Source organism: Coregonus lavaretus (assembly GCF_964263955.1).
Source record: "Coregonus lavaretus genome assembly, contig: HAP1_SCAFFOLD_8165, whole genome shotgun sequence".
Lineage (NCBI taxonomy): Eukaryota > Metazoa > Chordata > Actinopteri > Salmoniformes > Salmonidae > Coregonus > Coregonus lavaretus.
The window spans coordinates 1-10,366 of record NW_028160264.1 but is presented as its reverse complement, the minus strand read 5'-3'; the positions used below and the strand labels follow the sequence as shown (position 1 = coordinate 10,366).

At 46.0% G+C, this 10,366-nt stretch overlaps 1 protein-coding gene across 1 annotated transcript; it reads right to left on the bottom strand.

Annotated features, from left to right (window-relative positions):
- Positions 1-2,489: 2,489 nt before the first annotated feature.
- Positions 2,490-9,335, bottom strand: LOC311121973 (prickle-like protein 2; the record flags this gene model as incomplete). Its single annotated transcript, XM_084196402.1, has 8 exons — positions 2,490-3,523; positions 3,649-4,435; positions 4,527-4,681; positions 6,495-6,681; positions 7,205-7,408; positions 7,873-8,010; positions 8,125-8,268; positions 9,237-9,335. The coding sequence occupies 8 exons, from the start codon at positions 9,333-9,335 to the stop codon at positions 2,490-2,492; spliced, it is 2,748 nt and encodes a 915-aa protein (XP_084052528.1).
- Positions 9,336-10,366: the final 1,031 nt, after the last annotated feature.

Here is a 10,366-nt window from a genome sequence, read left to right as displayed (position 1 = left end):
AATACATTTCAATAAACATGTTTTCACTTGGGTGGCCAAATAAAATCACACGTGGGCCAAATTAAGCCAGCGGGCCACCAGTTTGGGAACCCTGATGTAGATGGATGTATGATCACTAAGCAGCCAGCCAGTTAGTCAGTCAAATACTATTTTATACTTGTCGATTACATGCGTCCTTTGTCCTGATCTTGCCCACATTCTGATTGTGCCCACATTTTCAGAAATATGTCAATGCATGGTATTAAAATGTGTCTCATATCGGTCCACTGTGTCCGCATTGTGACCAGATTTCTATGTCCCTCCCTGTATGGATATTATTTGACAGCTGTTCTTTCAAAATCGTATTTTTTTTAAAGACACATATTAATGCTATAAGTCAATGGTGCCACCTGTCAATGATTTTAAAAGGCGGGATAATAAGGATCAGAATGCAGCTTTTAATCGTCTACACCTGTCTGAAAATGTGGCCACAATCAGAATGTGGACAACATCAGGACAAAGGATGCAAGTTAGAACCAGGTATAAAATGGGCTTATTAGCAACAGACTGGTAATGAACAGATGGAGTTTCCACACCAGAGGTTGGAGTGACGTCAGGAGGGACAGGGACTGTCAATCAACCAAACCAACATGGGATTCCATAATATACGTAATAATATATGCCATTTAGCAGACGCTTTTATCCAAAGCGACCTAGTCATGCATGCACCATGTGCCATGCTCTACCAACTGAGCTACAGAGGACCACAGCTAGAACCAACCACATAAATCTGGAGCAAGCAGCTTTATTAAAATGTATTAGCAATTATAATGGCCTATTAAACAAGGCTATTATTATAGTGTTATCAAAAGAAGACGTGACATTTTCACTGTTAATTAAAATCCACTTTAATTCCAATATGACACAACATCAACAAATAAACATGCAAGCCTTTTCTATCTCTACATCATGTTATACAAATAATGATTCTGTAGTTACAAAATATATATAAATATGTAGGGCCATTATGTACAGAACATTTACATTACTACATCCATAACTTAAATAACATTTATTTTACTGTTATATACATTTAACAGATATTATTATTGTTATTATTATTATTAAATGTATTATTATGAATCTAGTAGTGGTATAATAATGTTGAAAAACAAAGCATGTTGCAGGAGAAAACGGGACCATATGGGACAGTACTGTGCCTGAATGGCCAAGGAGTAGAGGCTAGAGCTGTCCTTGGTAAGCATGGACGGTGGGCAGTAGGCTATGTAAAGCACACAGCACAGGGTTAGGTTCAACAGGCTATTTATACAGGGTGATAACACGGTCGGCTAGCCAACGATACTGTACATTCAGCAGCTCTTGGTTTCACTGTACGGAATCTAGCACACATTTTCCACAATCATGCAGCCAGCTGGCTGGTTTTGGAGGCCTGTGGTGTGTGCCAGGCAGTTTTTGGTTCTCCTTAGTAAGTGATGGACTGATTATAAGTCATTGGTGGATCACTGGTATGAGAGGTCCACTCAGGTGGTTTTCCAAGGTCCAGTAGGTACATATAATATGTGAGCACTTCGGCCCGTAGAGCTCTTGTAGTTGTGTACCATTACTTCTTTGAAACTGAGTCATTTGGGAGCATTCCTTAAACTTTACAGACATGGTGAATTTATCCCCCGTCTGTTTCAAGACGGAAAACAATGCTAAATAGTTGCTAAATTCCAGCATGAATTGCAACTATTTGCTGTATTATTTTATGCCTTGTTGACATACTGAACATTATGCATGCATGAATCCAATTTCTATATATGTTTTAACTGGTTTGAAAAAACAGCTAGTAAATTTACTACGGCAGTACATTTTATGAATAAGTCCAGTATTTCTGTGATGTATCTGTAGATGTATCTCTCTCACACACGCACGCACGCACGCACACACACACACACACACACACACACACACACACACACACACACACACACACACACACACACACACACACACACACACACACACACACACACACACACACACACACACACACACACACACACACACACACACACACACACACACACACACACACTGTTTATAACCTTTCTTGTTGTATATAATAAACAGTAAACAATACAAATGTGATGCTCATGCCAATTGTTAGTGACCTGAATCCATGTCAGTCATTGTAAACATTGCAGTTGTGTAAGAAGCCAGTCCTTTGCAGGCTTCCTGTTCTGATTAGATCATACTGTGTAGGTGTACACAAACAACCCCCCCCCCCCCCCACACACACACACACACAGAGCCAGTTGTGTAACTCACACACATCAAATATATATATATATATATATATATATATATGCCTATCTATCTCTCTCTCTCTCTCTCTCTCTCTCTCTCTCTCTCTGATACATACACTCTTTCACATACTCTCTCTCCCCCTATCTCTCTCACTTCATTTTTCTCTGTCTCCCTCCCACTCCCTTTCTCCCTTCCTCTCTCTATGAGATGATGCAGTTCTTGCTCTTCCTCCTCTGGCGCATGTGTAGCTGTCCGTGCAGCTGCCCGTGGTTTCCTCCATGTAGGGGTCCATGTAGGGGTCCATGTAGGGGTCCATGTAGGGGTCCATGGTGGCCCCCCATCCCTCCCACCCCTGTAGGGCTGTATCTGTGGCGCAGCTCCTCATTGTTGAGGTAGCGTAGCTGGACAGGTCTGGGGATGGGCTCACCCAGGAAGTACCCCTCATCTTCCTCAGACTCAGAGGATGAGGAGCAGCTGGAGAACCAGGGGTCTGCCCCCTCCCCGTACCCCTCACCACCCCAGTATGGCCCCCCCAGGCCCAGCGGCTGCATCCTCCCGCCTCCCGCTGCATTGTGCAGGGTGAGGTCTGAGGTGGTGCGGGGGCAGGGTCTATAAGGCTGCTGTCTGTATCCGCCCATGCCCCCCACCCCAAACAGGTCCCGGGTGGTGCGGCCAGCGGGGAAACGGTCGTAGTCCTCCTGAACGCGACGGTGCGGTGGTTCCATCATGTGATTTGCCCGGTCGGCCGCCAGGTGGAGGGCGTTGTCAGAGCGTGAGCGTCGAGAGCGCCTGTGGTGGCGACCGCTGCTGCGGTGGTTGCCATTTCCATCATTACCGTTGCCGCGGTGTTTGCGTCGCCGTGGTTGCGTTGGTGGTTGTTGTTGCCGTATGAGCTCTGGCTCATTGGGCCGCCGACGAGGTGTCCTTTCACTCATGGGAGGCATGCGGAGGTTGCCACTACTCCCCATCAGGCCCACATGACCTTTACCTTCAAAGGCCAAGGGCTGGGGGGCATCCCAGTACCCCAGGGGGTACCCCACCTGCACGGGCGCATTCAGGTTCCTGTATGGCCGAGAGGAGGTCAGGGACTCAGAGCTGTGGAACTGGACAGGGGAACCCAGTGTCCCCATGTTGCTCTTCTCAGACACATTCATCCCAGAGTCCTTACTAAGGTCTGGCATGGAGAACCTGGACAGGTGCTCCTGACGCTTACTGACTCCGTCCAGAGAGTTACCTGGGAAAGATACATAGACAGGTTATTTATGCTCCCAATCAGGTAATAAATTATCATTAGCCATATTATCATATTACAACATATCTACTGTCTATCTTCTAAACTCAGGTGACAGGGTACAGTACCTGTAGCGTTGGACAGGGCCAGAGACTCCATGGATCCTCGGGGGGTTTGTTCCAGAGGGGTGAGGGGCTCTGTGAAGCTAATGCCATTGCTCATGGCGTTCCTGGTTAGGGGGGGCCTGCTGTCCCTCTGGAAGCCATGCATGCTGATGCTCCTTTTGTCTGAGAAGCCCTGGCCTTGGCTGGACACCTCGTTAAAGCTCATCTGGGTCTTTAGCTTGGGTGGCCGGAACTCGTCCTGGCTGTGGTGGATCCAGTTGTCCTGGAAGGATTGGCCCCTCAATGCCGCCATGGGCGTCCGCTTGGTGTTGCCCTGCTCTTTAACCCAGGACTCTGGCCTCTTCCCTGGGTTGCCAGAGCTCTGGGTTGGAGGGTGGGGTTTGGGGCTGGGGCTGTAGCCCTGCCTGGGGTTACACGGGCCCAGGAGCAGGGGCGTGGGGGTTGGAGAGGGGTCCCGCGGGGAGCCCTCATAGGCAGCCTCATATGCTGGGGGGTAAGTTTCGTCCCGGCTCATCCACACCTGGTTGAGACTAGGGGTGCGGCTGGGGGTGCGACTGGGGGTTCGGCTGGATGTTCGACTGGGTGTCTGGCTGGAGCCAAGGCTCAGACGGTCCATATGGATAGACAGGGGGTCCACCTCGACAGACAGACGGTCAGGCATGGGCGCTGGCTGGCGACGCTCCTGCTCGGCATTTCGGTGATCCTGTTTTATGATCTTGGTGCTGTGGCGGGACTCACGGGAGCGGGCACTCTGGAAGGCCGAGTCCGAGGAGTCGGATTCATCTGGGTCCTGATTGATGGAATTGATTACATAATTTAAATACATAGAAAACACACATACAAGTGTCACCAGAACAGTCAGTTAAATGCTGATTGTTCACCTGTCCGGCGCTGCAGGAGCGTGAGCAGTAGATCTGTCCCTGTTTGGGCAGAAAGGGGCGCCCCAGGAGGGAGCGTTTACAGCGGGCACAGCAGAAACACTCCTCTGTGGCATGCCAATGCTGCCCGTCATACGTCATTTGGCCCTGGTCAATGCCTGGGGAGAGGATTAGATCCTGGCATTAGAATTAGAAATAATACTTACTACTAATAAGGTGTCAGTGTCGGGATATCACAAAATGAGTCTTAATGATCACAGAAAATTGGAGGCTTGAACTTTGGATGAAAGAATACTGGCATACGGTATATCAGTAGCATTACCGTCAGTCTAACTGACTGGCTGAAACCCATTATCTACAGTGAGAGACTGTAACATTCCTCAGTAATGAGCTGAGCCAAGCACACAGTCTCTGAAGAGCCTGCTCAGAGTCCCAGCTAATCTGTAAAACATGAGCCTACAAAATATTTTAATGATATTTACTGGAAGAAGAAATTAAATATAGCACAAACACTGTGTTTTATTTCCCAGAAGGTTGATATTGTGATTTTACCCAAAACTGCGATTATGCTGTCTGTATAATAACTCAATAAATAACTCACTAAAAATACATTTATTGGAGGCCCTCCTCCTAAACAAAGGGAACTAATCATCTTTCACAGGCTCCATCTGGACACAACATGGCGTCCTCTGGGTCTGAATGGTTCACAGTTTCCCTCTGTCTAACTGAATCCTGGGCAGCAGATAATAACCACCTTCATTTCCCTAGCCAGCCATGTCTTAGCACAGCTGTGTGCTGCACAGGGGTCGTAGTTTTCTGTTCTGTTCTGCTATCGACTGACAACTGCTATACAAATGACTTTTACAGTAATTTGGTATGTAATGTATTTTTTTCCGGTTATATGCTTTAGTCATGAATAATTGAAGCTATTGATTTCTATCTCAGATTTTATGACTGTTCGCACTTAACGACCACAGGTTTTTTGAATGGCTCCATTAGGTTATCGTCACTGGTAAAACATGTTAATGAAATCAGTTGAAACATGGAGAGATGGAGGTAGAGACACAGAGAGAGACAAAGGGAGACTGATGGTATGTGGGAACAACACAGTCATAGAGACTAGAAAACAGGGGGCAAGATACATGTAAAAGGAGAGACTAAGCGCGTTTCCATCCATTCTTTTTATGCAAGTAAAGTCATGCAGTTTATCAGGTTACAGATGAAATAAGTTATGATGAACTTCACAGTGTTGAAAGTGCACAGTGATCTTGATGCTCCTTTCAATTAGTATCAAGGTGTCTTATTCTGGTGACATGATGATTGATGCTTGACTGCTATTTGACAAATATTCTCCATAATAAAACTATTGGTAGAGTTGAAAATGTGATGGATACATATTGAACTTTAGATTTGTATTCGGTACATAAAAACGTAAGTGAAAAAGTGCATTTTGTGTGCACTATGTCATCACGCACTATTTTCTATTCACAAGTCTGTTGGGTGGAAACACCACTGGTGGGAAAATGCGCTTATTTTCTATATGCGGATTTTAGAATATTCACATTAAAATCTGTCACCAATTGGATGGAAACCTAGCTACAGAGAGTGAGAAAGGGAGAAAAATAGGTCAAGGGAATAAGAAATGGTAAAAAGGAAACCAGGGATGGATATAAAGTCAACAAGAGAGACTTAGAGAGATGGAGGAAGAGAGTAGCAGTTACATAGAGGTAAAGATAGATGAGCAGGCGAGTTTTGAAGAACATAGCATCGTTACATGATTTTTTTATTAAACATACAATCTGATAATTACAAAGGAGAGTAGTAAATAAACTGATTGAAGTGACATCAATAAGGGATCATAGCTTTCACCTGGATACACCTGGGCAGTCTATGTCATGGAATGAGTTCCTAATGTTTTGTACACTCAGTGTATGTATACATCATGTTCAGGAAACATCTAGAACCATTTACCTATGTGTTCACCGCAGGCGTCGCAGTACTCTGCGTAGAGGGACTCAAAGCAGTTGCAGCAGTGTGGACGTCCATCCTTCATAATGTAGCGCTGGCCGCCCAGCGGAGCCTCACACTCATAGCAGCAGAAGTGCTTCATGTGCCAATGCCTGCCCTCCGCCTCCGTGCACTCATCAGCAAAGATAATCTAAAGCAGAGAACGAGAAAGAGAGAGAGAGAGAGAGAGAGAGAGAGAGAGAGAGAGAGAGAGAGAGAGAGAGAGAGAGAGAGAGAGAGAGAGAGAGAGAGAGAGAGAGAGAGAGATAGTGAGAGTGAGAGAGAGAGTGAGAGAGACAGACCATATATCACAATCATCAGCAAAGAGAATCTAAAGCAAATAGAGAGAGACCAAAATCATCAGCAAAGATAATTAAATATAATATGCAGGAGAGACAGAGAACAGACTGTCAAACCATAGACCACTAGAGAGGGTGAGAGATACACACCAAGCAGAGACAGATTCTTACCAAGTTAAGATCACACACATGTTAGAATTAGCAGAAAAATGACTTAGTCAAACCCAGCAAGACTTCCTCAGAGCTGGATAACTGAGATGTGGAAGGTGAGACTCCTCAACACTCCATACCCCCTAAACCCCATCTCACCCTGAGCTCTAGCTAACCCAGCCGACCACCCCACCACCCCATTCCTCTAAGCTCAGGCGGGCTTACTTCATCGCAGGCACAGCAGCGGGGTTTGAGCCTCTCGGCATGGTGCCGGCCGCAGTAGATCTTCCCTTCTTGGTGGAAGTAGATGAGGTCCACCAGGAGCTCCTCGCACATGCAGCACACGAAGCAGTGAGGGTGCCACACCAGGCCGTGGCCTGCCCGCGATGCAAACACCACAATGTCTCGTCCATTTATCTGGCCCCCACACTGAGAGAGAGAGAGAGAGAGAGAGAGAGAGAGAGAGAGAGAGAGAGAGAGAGAGAGAGAGAGAGAGAGAAGGAAGGGAGGCAGGGAAGAGAGGAAGAGGGGGCAAGATATAAATAGATGGAAAGAGTTAGAAAGTAAGAGTCAGAGAAAATACATGTACAGAGGGGGAAGGAAGAAGGAGGGGGAGAGAAGAGGAGGGGGAGAGAGAAGGAGGGGGAGAGAGAGGGAAGGGGAGAGAGAGACGGAGGGGGAGAGAGAAGCCAGTTTCGATATGAATAATCCAATGTTTCTAAATGTGAAGAACAGATCTGAGTAGCAAGCTGACTTTATTTTCAAATATAAATTAGATTTGCTGTAGCATGGATTTTATCCCATTTGCACCATCCCCTAGTGGTGCCCTCTATGTATCTGCTCTTTGTGCTGTAGGATTTATGTGATGTTTGTTTTGTGTCAGCAGTGAGTACCTGTTCGCAGATGGCTCCACTGATGGACAGCGGGAAGGGGCGGACGTTGCCTCTTCCCAGGTTGTCCCTCTTTCTCTGGTTACTGAAGAGCTTGAGCTCCCTCTTCTCCTCGTCGTCCAGCGTGTTGCAGTATCGGACCTGACGACCAAACCAACACACAATTTTTTCACCCATATCAAAAATATCAGACATCGCTGCGTGAATGTGTCAAAGGTCACTAGACACAGAGTATCAGGTAAACTAGTGTGTCACCTCGTTGTCGTGTGGGGGCAGCTGGTGAATCAGCTGTTTGATGCGATGCTTTTCTCCTGGGCTGTTCACATACGGCACCCTGTCCTCAGGTAGAGAACCATAGTACTGATGCACCTGACAGGGACATAAACCACAACACTCTGGCTTTAGTCTCACAATACGCTAAGGGTCTAAGTTCAGCATAGTTGTCACGGATTCTGCCGAGACTGCCCTTCCTTCTGGCTCGGGCAGGCTTCGGCGTTCGTCGTCACCAGAGTACTAGCTGCTGCCGCTCTATGTTTTATGTTTCTATGTTCATCTAATTGTTGTCTGTTGTTGCACACCTGTTCCCTATTATGTTATTTGGTCTTCCCTATTTAACCTGTTCACGTCCACTGTGTGGTGTGTGCGTTTGTTGCTTGTACGAGTGTCATTTGTGAGCGGGTTTGCTCCTCCCTTGTGTGGAGGTTTTGTTTGTATTTTCTTTACTATTCAGTAAAGTGGATCTTCATTTTCATTCTGTGTCCTGCGCTTGACTCTGGCCTACCGCATTCTACAGACATTCGTGACAATAGTGAATGATAGCATCTTCTACAGCCTTGGTACATGTTTGTTTTTGCACTCAACGATTGTTGATTTTTTGTAATGACTGGATTGATAGATTGGCTTGTCTGATCCTTCCTGAAGTAGGCCATGTGCCTAGCCATCATTATAAACTTTACTATCTCTGTAAATTGAATGGTAAAATGTCTGTCAATTAAAAACAAACGTTAAAGAGCCCTCCCAGATTAACTTGAAACTAGCAGTTTCTAAATAATTCATAATGGGCTTCATATTCTGCTGTGTTGGTTATTGTCCTCAACCAGCCTTGGGAACAACATCTTGAACTAGGAACAGCGCTTGTGGCTCTGCAGCAGATGCAGCCTTGGAGAGCAATGGTCTCTTTCATTGCCAACAGTGTTTTGTAGAGTCCCAACTGTAGGCCCTTATTCTGCTTAGCTTTATTAGTCCATACAGGATGGAAATGTGTCCTCTGCTTTTTATCCAACACATAAGTTCCTTGCTCAAGGGAACGTCAGCAGTAGGTGTCACCTGTGACATCGATGCCAGCAACCCTCCAGTTGCTAGCTTACTCCCACCAGAGTTTTGCCCTTGTCAGCAGTGGGATTTGAACCGCCAACCTTCCAGTTGCTGGCCCGCTTCTCTACCCTCAAGGCTACCGCAGCCCCCATAGTGATGGGAAAATAAAAAAGTATCTATGATTTCTGAATGCCTGTAGGCTACAATCAAAATAATTACAGGCATTCAGTAAAACTTGCTGAGCTGAAGTCACTTCAGATAATTATTCTCCAAGAACACAACGATTTTATGGTACAATTAAAGTTTTTGTCACACCTCAATGATTTGCAACATAATCCTTGACACATACAGAGCAGATTTAAAGTAAAATCATTGTGTGGCTCACACCTAACATTGCACAAAATAAATGAGGGCCTTCCAATCCTCTAGAAAACAGCCATCTAGTCAAACAGCAGGCGCTAAAACTTAGTTATAGGTCACAATCATCCAGCAGGCTGGATTGCCTTCATCTCCCGTTGGTTCAGAGAAAGGCCACAGCCTCCCTCAGCATCCTGTCAAGATGGCTGACTGGAGAAAATAACTATCATCAGCCCTGCCTGTCATCTATTAACAGAGCTCCTGGAGGGAGGGTGGGAGGGAAGGAAGCATGGAAGGAAGGAAGGAAGGGTGGGTGGGAGGGAGGGGAAGGGAAGGAAGGCTGGGAGGATGGGAGAGAGGGAGGGAGCGAGGGAGGGAGGGGTGGTAGGAGGAAGGGAGCGTGGCAGCATCGCATCACAGGTCCCACTGTGCAGCACTTTACCATGGAGACAAGCAGGAATTATTACTTCAGCCTGATCGACCTGAGAAAAAAACAAAAGGCTAACTTCTCCCTCCTCTGGACAGCTCCCGTCAAAGGAAAGTACTAATCATTTTTATGTCTGTGCTGTTTTCTCTCCGTGGTGGAAGTTTTTGTTTCGGTTTGTTCCAATTTGGGGGGTAAGGTGTGACAATCCTGATAGAATAAAAAACATAACAATCCAACAAACAACATTAAATTCTATAATTTATAATACACAAACTTCATTACACCACTGAAACCAAAAGAGGCGCCATCATTTCATTACTTTCATAATTTTATGTCGTTCAGACGATATATTTCACAGATTATCCTTCAGGTCATCTTCATGGTTTTGGTCATGGTTAA